A 12,730-nucleotide genomic window follows, 5' to 3' on the forward strand; every position below is an offset into this window, starting at 1 on the left:
CATGGTAACCTAAGGCTAAGACATTCAGGTACATGCTGATTCTTTTAAAATTTTCCCAATTCTTTCAACATTACACTAAACTTATATTTTGTTTCTCTTATGTATGCTCATACAAACATTAAAAAAAGTGCATTATTACAATGAGATACCATGTCATACCCAGATGACCATAATTAAAAAGATGGACAATAATTGCTGGGAAGAATATGGAAAAACTGGGAGCTTCAGGCATACTAAGCAGAAATGTAAAATAGTACAGCTATTATGGAAAACGATTTGGCTATTCCTCAAAAATGCTGAGTTGATTATACTGAAAACACTGATTAAATAGTGTAAGATGTATAGCACAGGGAAATATATAGATCTTGTGGTAGCTCACAGAGAAAAAGAATGTGACAATTAATATATACATGTTCACGTATAACTGAAAAATTGTGCTCTACATTGGAATTTGACACAACATTGTAAACTGACTATAACTCAATAAAAAAATGCAAATTGAAAAAAAAAAGGAAAAAAAATAGCATAAGAGTTACCATATTACCTAATAATTCCACTCCTAGGTATATACCCATGAGAAATGAAAACATATATTTGTGTAAGAATTTGTATATGAATGTTCATAGCAGCATATTTCTAAAATCCAAAAAGTGGAAACCACTTAAGTGTAATAGATTATTCAGCCATAAAAAGGAATAGGTACTGATACGTGCTACAACATGAGTGACCTCCAGAACATTTTGCTAAGTGACAGAAGGCAGACACAAAAGATCACACATTACATAACTCCATTTATATGAACTTTCCAAAATACGCAAATGCATAGAGACTGAAATAGATTAGTGGTTGCCAAGGGCTGGTGGGAGGGGAGGATAGGAAGTGACTGCTAATGGGTTTTAGAGTTTCTTTTTAGGGTGATAAAAATGTTCTGGAGTTAGACAATGGTGATGGTTGCACAACTCTATGAATATACTAAAAACCATTTAACTACACTATAAAAGAGTGAATTCTATCTCAGTAAAACATGGAAAACATTGATTAAATAGCATTCTGGTTAAATTTTAAGATAGAAACCTTTCTACCTGCATAATCTACAAAATGTACTTACTTTTTCAAGGGCTAAGGGAGTCATTTACCACCTTAAAAAAATAACTGAAATTACTTTCCAGACAAACTGAAGTATTTCAGTCAAATGTGTATGTTGTTTTATTTTTAGTTAATTGCCACTCTGAACGGAAACATTTCTAACGTAAACTTCTCAGCCTCTTTAAAGAAAAGCTCGTCTGGGTGTGGGTAACCGGCATTGTCTCATGGCATCAGCACTGAGTGTGGCTGGACAGAAGCCTGTGCCCCCGGGGCGGCCTGGGTTCTGGAGCTTCCTGTTTCTCACTGAGCCTCTTCCGTTCATCTGCTGTGTCTGGGGCTGTGACACGCTACAGATACAGAAAGTCTCTTATGTGGCTCTTACCACCAAAGAGCTGAAAAATCTGAGGATGGGAGTGTCACCTTAAGAATCCTTCCAGTTCAAAACAGCCATTGTGGGGGAGGGTAGAGCTCAGGGGGAGTGTGTGCTTGGCAGGCACAAGGTCCTGGGCTCAATCCCCAGTGCCTCCGTTAAACAAATAAATAAACCTAGTCCCCCCTGGCCCCCCTCCACCCTAAACAGCCGCCCATCTAAATTCTCTGAATACCAGCCAAGGGGAGTGGCTTGTATACCTCTCTACACATGAAGTTAGTATTCTGGATGCCCCAGATGTCCTCTCCCCCGCTTCAGGCCACCACCTTCCCAAGGGCTCCCCGAAAGCCCTCCACCCCCCCACCTCCTGAGTCCCCCAAGCCCTGCACCGTGTGGGCTGCAGCTTCCTCCAAGCCGCTGCCGTGGAACACTGACCTGATTGTCAATCTTCAGCTCTGCCAGGGTTTCGTTATCTCTCAAAGCATCAATCAGTGCTAGAATCCCAGCTCCTGTAATGAAGTTGGACTCCATATTTAAGCTCTTCAAATTTTTGTTCACTCTTAGCATATCTGCAAAAGCCTAGAAGTTAAAGAAAATATTTGAAGAGTAGTTTGACAGCATCCTTGCACAAGGTACATGCCTGACAAATACACTGATCAACATAACTGCCTTAACGTTTGTTAGATTGTTTAGCTCGACACACCAGCTCAAAGGTCTCGCATGTATCTACTCTTCACAGGTACTCTGTCACCACCTTTAGATTTTCTGTCACGTGTAGCTCCCTACTGGTAACACGCTCTACTGCCAGTCACTCGCGTGCGTTCACACTGCTGCTTCGTGCTTCTTTCTCCTGTGGCTCTCACACTTCCTTTCAGTGTGTGTGTAGGACTAACTTCATCAATGTCTCTTTGGAATACCTTTCCTTACTTGGGTCCTGCTACAGCTGGGTTATTGTGAAGCTCAAATGAAGGTAAATTATGGACTGATTTCCAAGGCAGGGACCAAAAGGAAAGATCACAGGTAACCAGAACTGCAAGAGCACAAAGACCACGGAGAAGAAGGGGCTAATATTATGTCCCTCAGAGAAGGGCATGTCTTCTCCCTGCGTCCGCTTCTCGCATGATAGGGTGATGCTGGGCATCTGACTCGGCGCTTAATAAACACCATAGTGATTAACTGACAGACCCTATAAGTGAGCAGAGGGGAGAGAAGAGGGGTGAGGCTGGAGGAGGAACAGTATTAATCTGAGTTTACTAAAACAGCCCTGCAAGAGTGGTCAACAGCAAGGCCAAACTCAGAGAATATGGGTAAGATCAAGCTTAAAATTAAACCCAAGTTAACGAAAAGGCAACAGGGGTTAGCGATACCAGAAAGAACGAGGGACAGATATCTACACGCTTGAACCTTCTAGTAGCAACAACTGGCTGTGTGACCTGGAGCAAATCCCTTACCCAGCCACCTGTGCCCACATTTATTCAGATATTACTGATGGCCTGCCTACTATTTGGTAAGTACTGTGCTTTAGATTCAGAAATAAAACATACAAACCTCTGCATGATGGAATTTACATTCTAGTGGGGGATTCAGATTATAAACAAGTACGCAGAATGTAATGTCAGATGGTGAAAAGGGCTGGAGAGGAAGAAAAAAGCAAGGCAGGGTGGAGGGGGAGCGGCGGGGCAGGGGTGGGGCTGTTATTTTATATACGGGCGCCAGGAAAGGCCTCACTCGAAAGGTGACATTCGAGCAGGGCTCAAATACCTTAAGTGATGGAGACTATACGGAGTATCTCCAGGGAGAAAGTTCTAGGCAGGAGGAACAAGTGTAAAGGCCCTGAGCAGGGAGCATCCGTGGCATGTCTGAGGCAGAGCAAGGAGGCTGGGTGACCAGAGGGGAAGGAAAGAAATGACCAGAAAGGAGACAAGGTCTCTTCATGTGAGTCCTTATGAGGCCATTGAAAGATTGTTATTTTTACTTAGTGAGATAGGGCTCTGAGCACAGGAATGAGATCATTTAAGTTTTAAAAGAGTCATGAAGAGCTGGCTTTGGGGTGGGTATGATGGAAGCAGACAGCTCAATTAGGAGGCTACCACAGTGTCCAGATGGGAGGAGAGACTGGCTCTGATCAGACCAGTAGCTGTGAAAATGGTGAGAAGGGGCTGGACTCCAGAAACATGTGAAGACAGGGCTGGATATACATTTAAAGTTGTGAGAAAGGGAAGTCAAGGATCACTCCATCATCATCATCATCATCATCATCATCATCATCATCATCATCATCATCATCATCATCATCCTTATTTTGACGTGAGCAAATGAAAGAATGAAGTTGGCAGTTAGTGAGACGGAAGCGTGTGAGAGAGGCAGGAACGGGATGGAAGGCAGGAGTCTGGTTTGGGGCTTAGGTCTGAGACGTCTGTTAGACAGCCAAGTAAAGTTGTTAAATGATAGCTGGACACGGGTTTGGAGTTCAGGGGAGAGGAATGAACCGGAAATAAAAACACTGGGAGTCATCGGCACACACGCAGACACCAGCGTGCATGGACAACATACAGCAATGGAACAGAATGGGATGACCCAGAAAGCGAGTGTGGAGAGAAAAGAGGGACGAGGACCGAGCCCTGAGCCATTTCGATGCTCAGATGTTGGGGAGATGAGGAGGGACCAGTGCAAGGACCAGCAAAAGGATGTCTAGGGAGGTCGGGGGAGAATCAAAGGGAGTAACATCCTCAAAGCCAAGTGAAGAAAAGGGTTTATATCATGATCAAGTGGGATTTACCCCAGGAATGCAAAGCTGATTCAAAACATAGTCAATGTAATACACTGTACTAACTGAACAAAGGCCAAAAACCACATGATCACCTTAGTAGACATAGAAAAAACATTTGACAAACTCAACACTATAGATCTATAAATGGAATCCTCTGCAGATGTTAAAAGAACGATGTAGAACTTTATATGCTGATATGCAAGGATCCCTAAGACATACTATTGAGTGAAAATTTAAGTTGCAGAACAGTCTATATTGCATGACTCCATTTGTGTTTTAAAAATTTCATAGAAAGGAAATACAGGAAAAAAAACATTTTAGCAAATAATGTATTGCCTAATAGTGAGCTAAATATTAATTGAAAAAAGGGAGTAAGTTGTTCATTAGATCACAGTTTAACCACCTCTGTAACATACCCTGGTATCAGATAGTCATAATTTTTGTATTATCAGTAGCGGCTTACTTACAACAGCAACGGGGTCATTGCTTCGGGTGGCTGCAAGACTGAAATATTTCACGTGTGTGTTGGTTTCCAAAGCCTTCGCAAAATCTTTTAGGGTTGGAATTGGGATATTCTTGAAAGACAGAAATGTGAAACATTATTACATTTTAGTTTTCAGGAAATTCAATCCCTTAATCAAATACATTTGTACTTTCTTTTTTGCATTAAAATGTATTCAGAAATTATATAACATACAACCACTAGTCTATAAATGAGAATAACTCAGCCGCCTCCTTATCTCTCTGACTTCTCTGTTATGGTGCATTTGCACAAACTGTTGGCATAGGGCAGAGCATACGTCCCTGTTTCTCTAGTGTTGAGGCTATAGAGATTCTCACTATTCTACTTTTAATTATTTGTATATGAGAAGTCAACCCATGAGTACGCAAAGCAGACCTGCTTTTCTACAAAGAGATGTGGGAATCTGCTTCCAAAGATTACTGAGGCAGATGACATACTGTTCTCAGTCACTTAACCGAGAAGACATTAAGAGACACTCACCCTACCCTACTTGAAATGAGGTAAGATACAGTTATAGGAGGTACTGACCTTTCCCTTAAGTACCAGGACTTCAAGTCCCTGTAGCCTGGTTATTTTCAGATCATTACTACTGATTTAGAGACAGACACACAAGAACTGAACTTAAAAAAAAAAAAATAAGATTAGTAATCAACAAGGGATATTAGGTTTTTCCAAGGCTTTCCCTGCTCCATTCAGAGGAAGGAACACCCATCAAAAGAGCCAAAGGTCTTATTCCCCTTGTAATTTCCAGATGTTCCATCTGCTTCCAATTCAGATAAATTGAGATTTAAAACGAGAAATTTGTAATGAAGCTGTTATACAATGACTAACACCTAAGAGACCATTTGCGTTGACTCTTTGGTAACTAATCACCCCTATGCCCTCTTAACTCGTTTTTCTTTCTTTCCTCCAAGGAAGAGTTGCATTTTAAAACTCCCAGCGATATTTACAAAACAGAAACAAACTCACAGACACAGAAAACAAACTCATAGTTACCGGGGAGAAAGAGGGTGAGACGGGATAAAACGGGAGTTTGAGATTTGTAGATACTAACTACTATATATAAAACAGATAAAGAAGTTATACTGTATAGCACAGGCAACTATATTCAATATCTTATAATAACCTATAATGAAAAAACATATGAACAGGAATACATATATGTATATGTATGACTGAAACATTATGCCGTACACCAGAAATTGATACAGCATCGTAAACTGACTACACTTCAATTAAAAAAAGAAAAGAAAAGAAAAAAATCCCAGTAAGATCCCACAAAACCCACTTCTAGGTGTTTACTCAAGAGAAATGGAAACATACGTTCACACAAAAACCAGTATGCGAATATATATGCATATACGTACATGTATAGTGTAGGGAGCCTTTATATTTAATCACCCCAAACTGGAAGCATCTCCTATGTCTATCAACTGGTGAATGGATCAGCAAATTGCAGCCCACCCAGACCAAGGAATGCCACTCAGCAATACAAAGGAGCAGACTACTGAGACACGCAACGGCACGGATGAGCCTCACAAGCCAGGCTCAACGGCTGCACGTTTTATGATCCCATTTATATGACATTCTGGAGAAGGCAAAATGATAAGGAAGGAAAACAGAGCAGTGGTTGTCAGGGGCTAGAGCTGGTGGCAGGAAACAATGACAAAGGGGTGTGACATGTTCTCCATCTGACTGTGCTGGCGGTTGTACAATTGCATGCATTTGCCTTCACTCACAGAACTGCACACTAAAAAGGGAGAATTTCACGAAGAATAAATTATACCTCAAGAGACCTGATTGAAAAACAAAACCTGAAAGACTAAAATGCTCTTAAAAGTGGGCAGTACTTTGGAAGCCAGAGAGATTTATTCTGACAGTCCATAGAGCTTATGTTTCTACCTGATAGTCTTCAAAAAGTAAATCAGAAAAATTTTAGAAAATTTTTAATTTCTAAAATAGGAAGGAATCTATGTTAGCATCTATTAGAAGTAAACACTTGACCATTAAGAAGAAGGAATCAGACTATATCAAAGCTGCCCAGCCCTCATCCTGGATCCAAATGACTCAAAGCAATTCAAATCATCGTTTTGTTTGCTTATCACACCTACCTTTATATTATTCAAATTAACTTCAACAAGATGAACATCATTTTCTTTAATTCTTTTTAAACTCTCTTCAACATTGGTTGGATTTGGGGGCTCATCAAATACTGGAAGAATCTTTTCACCTTTTACCACATCTGTAGTAACAAATGAAAAGAGAGAGAGTGTCACTGGTTGACACTATCACAGTGAATGCATACATTACTTTGGAAACATACAACTAACACACACACACACACACCCTTCTTCGGTAGAACTAATTTGTAAGTTTCTTCCTCCAAATTCCCAAAAGATCCTGCATGTGTTGACACATAAAGCACTCAAATAAAATTTTACTGAATATAAATACCAAACTTAATTCAACATTCAATTTGTTTGCAATGTATCAGCCTTCAAAAATGAGTATTTTTACTGCCTCTTGCCTCTTGGCATATTACAAGATATCTTTACCACAAAAACATATTTGATAACACAAGCTGGTGATCCCATTTATTTTTAGCAATGTTCAAGATAAAGTTATAATATACTCTTCCTAAATTCTAAATTTTATAAAACCAAGAGATTTCTTCCCCTTTCCGTAGAATGTGTGTATTTAAAGAGACTTGCTCTATAATTAAATAATGGATCCAGTCAACCGGGTGCTGAAACCATTAAGAAAGGTTCATGGGGGATTTTAAATGGATGGACCAGGCTGCCAACATTTGAGTTCACGGATCAATCTTAAGATTTTCCACAAATGACCAGACTTGATATACTTCCTAATGTGATTTAATCACCGCCATGGAAGCATTCTACACACACACACACACACACACACACACACACACACACACACACACACATGGCGCCTGAATTTGATCAAGCCTCTAGAAAATAACAGTTTACAGAAACACAGGGAAAGAGAAACATGTAAAATGATACCAAAAGGTTGCAATCAGCCAAATCCAGAATGTGGAGGATTCTACATGTTGGCCCCATTTCTTTAAGAATAAATGGCATGAAGAAAGAGGGAGAGAAGTTAAGCAGGACTGTTAAGAGATTAAGAGGAACTGAGACCAAATGACAACCAAATGCAGTGTGTGACCCTTACTTGAATCCTGAACAAACCAACTGTGAAATGACGTTTTTGAGAGAACAGGAGAAATCTGCACATGGACTGGGTATTAGATGATATGAAGGAATTACTGGTAGTTTTTTAGTTTGATAATATTGTGGTTATGTTACAAGACAAGCCTTTGTGAGAGATACATATGGAAATAGTTATGGAGGAAGTTATACAAACAAACAGGATTTGCTTTAAGATAGTCCAGGGAAAAAAGTGCAAGGCGTGGGAGGGAGGTAGACGGTGGAAGAAACGTGGCCAGTGAAATGTGAAAAACAGCTGAAGCTGGATGATGGATATATTATTCCCTCTTCTATTATGTATGCTGGAATATTTCTACAATAAAAAGTTTAAAAAAATAGGGGAATGGGCAATTATAGAACATTCATAAATTGGAATGTTATACAGATGTCTGAATGAGGTAAATCTGTACGTGCTACCTAGGAATGTGATACAATGCTAAGTGATAGACTACGCAGCCTGGATTAAAATCCTTACCATCAGTCCTCTTGGGATACTGAAGCTAGTTACTTAATCATCCTAAAACCTCAGCTTCTTCACATGCAAATGAAAGAAAGTAATAATACTTATTTTATAGAACTGTTGTGAAGATTGAGAACAATTCATATTCAAGAGCTGTCACGGAAGAACATGGCCCATGGTAAGCATTCCCCAAAATTAGCCAATAGCATTATTATTGAAAAATTAAGTTACAAGAAATAGCTATGATACCACTTTTTTGTAAAAAACAAGACTATTTGTGTATAACATGGATACACATATAAGTTCATATAAGCATAATACAAAGTCTAGAAGGATATACTCCAAACTGTTAACAGTCAGGGGTGGGGGTGGGGCGGGCTGTGAGCAGGCATGACGGCTGTGAACAGAGACACTTTGACTTCTTACCTTAAGCACTTAGTTCGTGTTTAAATTTACTACAAAAGTATGCATTACTTTGGTAATTTAAAAACATCTATAAATAAATTTTAAAAAAAGCTTTTCTTTAGGCTAATACTTTGTATCAGACTAAAAGGTTTAGGGGCTGAAGAGTTCTGTGGTTCCTCCCAAATCTAATTTTATAATGTAGTTTCTTTGTTGGCACTGCTGTGGATTTCTTGAAAATCAGTAACATTGAAAACAAAATGTCAATAAAAGCCAAGTTTGGGTAGCTTTTATAGTGTTTACCATTAGTATTATTTGGTGAAGTGAGAAGGGAGTTCCTGTTACATTTGCTGACACATTAAGCATAAAATATTTAATATTCTATTTTCAATGTCAATACTATCTAACTGGAATCTTAGGTTTCAAGCACAAATGCCTAACATTTAGTATGAATATGCTGAAGTCGTTACATGGAGAAAACAAAACATAACTAACAAAGGACTGGAATTCACAAAGCACTGTTAAGTACTCACTTGAAAAATGTTCTTGGTCGACACCATTACTACTTCCCACTACGTCGCAGAACTGTGTATTCGTTATCAAATTGTGCATCCCAAGAATAGCTATATTTATATAGAAAAGGAAAGTTACTTTTTTGGTTCCATCAATTTTAAACATAAAGAATTTTATTCCAAAATTCTTACCAATGATTTTAACATTCTCCGTACATTTTCCTACTCAATTAAATACACACTTTGCAGCCAAAAAAGGAGGCAACATGATTAGAAACCACCTACAATCTCTTTTTTATCAATACTCTTGTAATTTCTCCCCATCTACATTTCTGAATTCAGACAATGCAGGAGCCAGCCTTACCCTAAACATACATCTGTGCTTACTTAGCTCCATCTGGTGGCCAAGAGGGAAAGTGGAAATGATCTATTGTTGGCTGTTCATCCTCACAAGGTTTTTCCAAACTTAATGCAATACAAGGCAGATTTTCAATTTAACCTTAACTCTCGCATTAATTTACATTTGTATTTCAGCTACGAATGGAATATAAAAGTATAGTTGAATTCTCATGTTTAAGATTAAAGTGGCATCCCTCAGAAATGACACTTAGGAGGAGAAACAAATTTGGTTTTGTTTTTGATGCACTTTTGCGCAAAATGAGGCAGAAGCTACAGTATGCCTCTGGCCCTTCCACTGTGATGAATACATCACTTACAAATCCATCAGTCCTCAGCACCCCAGTGAGTAAGACACCCGCTCTAGCTGTGGTACCACACCTTGACTGGGTTCCTGGGTCCTCCCCAAAGAACCGTCACTGCTCTTTTTAAACATGTTCTTGGGGTTATTTGGTACTAAGATCTCCCCAGGCATCATACGTTTCTCTCTAGGAAAATGCATGTGGGTGGTCGTAGGTGGGGGCAGATACTGGTTCAGGTAAGAAACTGGTAATGATGAAAATCACAGGGGGGTTTAGACTGTTCCCTATACACTTCAGAAAAGTTGGGAAAGTGGTGAGTATAGCTCCGGACAATTTTATCTAAGTTCCAGTTATCTGTTTTTGGGTCTGCTGATAAAATGGGGCAGCAGCAGACCCTGGAGGCAGCTTCTAGCTGAGCACCAGCAGCTGTGAAAGATTTTTATAAAAACTTTCAAAGATGGCAACATGGGAAAAGATGTCAAGTAATCAATACAATCCATCAACATAAAAATCTCACCAATAAGAGAATTTAAAGAAACAAAGCCCTTTATGTCAGATTACAGTGTAAAAAACAAAGTCAAATATATGGTTACTTATTCAACAGCACTTTGTTACGCAAAGCGAGAATCTGTACAGTGTATATAGATGTGTGTGTGCCAGCATCCCCTCTCCTCTACACTCATTCACAGATTAATTTGTTTTAGGAGATACCTGCGAGGTCACACAATTCTGTATCAGAAGCACTTGTCAAAGCTTCTTCTAATTCTGGATCAAGAGATACTTTTTCTTCTGTAAAAGTCTGTATAGGTTTCTGCTTAGGGATAAATATTTTTCCTGTAAAAATAAAGCAGTTTGTTAATTTTATGACTACTGCTGGTAACTCATTACCATTTTATTCTAACAAAAGTTATTAGAAGTATGTGCAAATGAAGGTGAAATGTTTCATCTTCAGTATGTATTTATAAGCTTCCAAGGCAATACTTTGGCCATATAAGTTGCCATGAAAAAATGGAATCAACTGAGAAATTTCCCATTTGTGAAAATAAAAATAGGCTCTTTTTGGAGTAATTATGAGTTATTCTATAAATACTAAATAAAAAAATAAATGTATAAAACATACAAACAACTCAATAACCAAAAAAACAAAAAACAAACAAAAAAACCCAACCCAATCAGAAAATGGGCAGAAGACCTAAATAGACATTTCTCCAGTGAAGACATACAGATGGCCAACAGGCACATGAAAAGATGCTCAGTATTACTAATTATCAGAGAAATGCAAATCAAAACTACAATGAGGCATCACTCCACACTGGTCAGAACGGTCATCATTAAAAAGTCCACAAATGATAAATGCTGGAAAGGGTGTAGAGAAAAAGAAACCCTCCTACACTGATGGTGGGAACGTAAATTGGTGCAGCCACTACGGAGAACAGTATGGAGATTCCGTAAAAACTAAAAATAGTCACCCTATGATCCAGCAATCCCACTCTTGGGCATATATCCAGATAAAACTCTAAGTTCGAAAGACAGATGCACCTCCATATTCTAGCACTATTTACAATAGCCAAGACATGGAAACAACCTAAATGTCCATGGACAGATGACTGCATAAAGTTGTGGTGTATATATACAATGGAATACTATACAGCCATAAAAATGAAACAATGCCATTTTCAGCAACATAGATGGACCTAGAGAGTATCATACTAAGCGAAGTAAGTCAGAAAGAAAAAGACAACTATTACATGATATCACTTATATGTGGAATCTAAAAAAATGATACAGTGAACTTATTTACAAAACAGAAACAGACTCACAGACAAAAAACAAACTTACGGTTACAAGGGGAAGAAGAGGGGATGGATAAATTAGAAGTTTGGGATTTGCAGATACAAACTACAATATATAAACCAGATAAACCACAAGATTCTATGGCATAGCACATGGAACTAACTATATTCAATATCTTGTAACAACCTACAATGAAACAGAATACATATGTATAACTGAATCTTTATGCTGTACAACAGAAACTAACACAAAACTGTAAATCAAAGATACTTTAATAAATAAATGTGTAAATTTAAAAAATTATAAAACTTAGGAAAGAGATTAAAGGGGAAAAAAATTCACTTTCCTAACCCTAAGGAACAAACTGCTATAGTCACTTGAGGGATGGCAGAGGCAATGATCATTCTAGAAATTCAAGTTCTAATTGCAAAGAAATTTCCTATATGTCCTGAGTGGCAGCCTGAAACTTCCTGTCACTGTTCCTTAGCCTCGATGGACACTAACAAGGTTACCTGTTAAGAAATTAGTTACTCCAGAAAACTACAGTATTTATCATGTGAAAATCAGTATTTTATGACCATATGTTCAATGCAAAGTTGAAAACATGAAAAGTCTATGTGTGGATTCACACAAGTGCCAGTTATTTTCTTTTCTATCAGAAAATTACCAGGGAAATACGTGAGACTATGTGGCCTGATGAATGTATGCAGTGCTCTATCAAAAGAAATGTTTGTGGGCTTAATAACCAGTATAATGAGTGGTGTGTTAATTCTTGTTCAAAGTAAATATCAATCAGTGTAACTCATAAGGAATTCTTCCACAATACAGACTGCTCCCAGGAATCTGGCCAAAGCTGGTCAGGTATTTTCAGCTAAGTCCATCTAA

General features: G+C 38.5%; 2 protein-coding genes across 4 annotated transcripts in view; one reads left to right on the top strand and one right to left on the bottom strand.

Moving 5' to 3' along the window:
- Positions 1 to 12,730, top strand: part of LOC106728807 (RNA polymerase-associated protein LEO1-like) — a 42,544-nt gene that overhangs the window by 21,490 nt on the left and 8,324 nt on the right. The gene's annotated exons all lie outside the window — the stretch shown is intronic.
- The window catches only part of TMOD3 (tropomodulin 3), a 68,445-nt gene that overhangs the window by 6,270 nt on the left and 49,445 nt on the right, over positions 1 to 12,730 (bottom strand). For all 3 annotated transcript variants that reach the window (XM_032481188.1, XM_032481189.1, XM_032481190.1), the window contains 5 exons: positions 10,763 to 10,885; positions 9,375 to 9,464; positions 6,861 to 6,991; positions 4,694 to 4,801; positions 1,892 to 2,035 (listed from right to left, as the gene is read on the bottom strand). In XM_032481188.1, the coding sequence (XP_032337079.1) occupies positions 1,892 to 2,035; positions 4,694 to 4,801; positions 6,861 to 6,991; positions 9,375 to 9,464; positions 10,763 to 10,885 (596 nt within the window). The remainder of the gene's footprint in view (positions 1 to 1,891; positions 2,036 to 4,693; positions 4,802 to 6,860; positions 6,992 to 9,374; positions 9,465 to 10,762; positions 10,886 to 12,730) is intronic.

Source organism: Camelus ferus, chromosome 6, assembly GCF_009834535.1.
Source record: "Camelus ferus isolate YT-003-E chromosome 6, BCGSAC_Cfer_1.0, whole genome shotgun sequence".
NCBI classification, from domain to species: Eukaryota; Metazoa; Chordata; class Mammalia; order Artiodactyla; family Camelidae; genus Camelus; species Camelus ferus.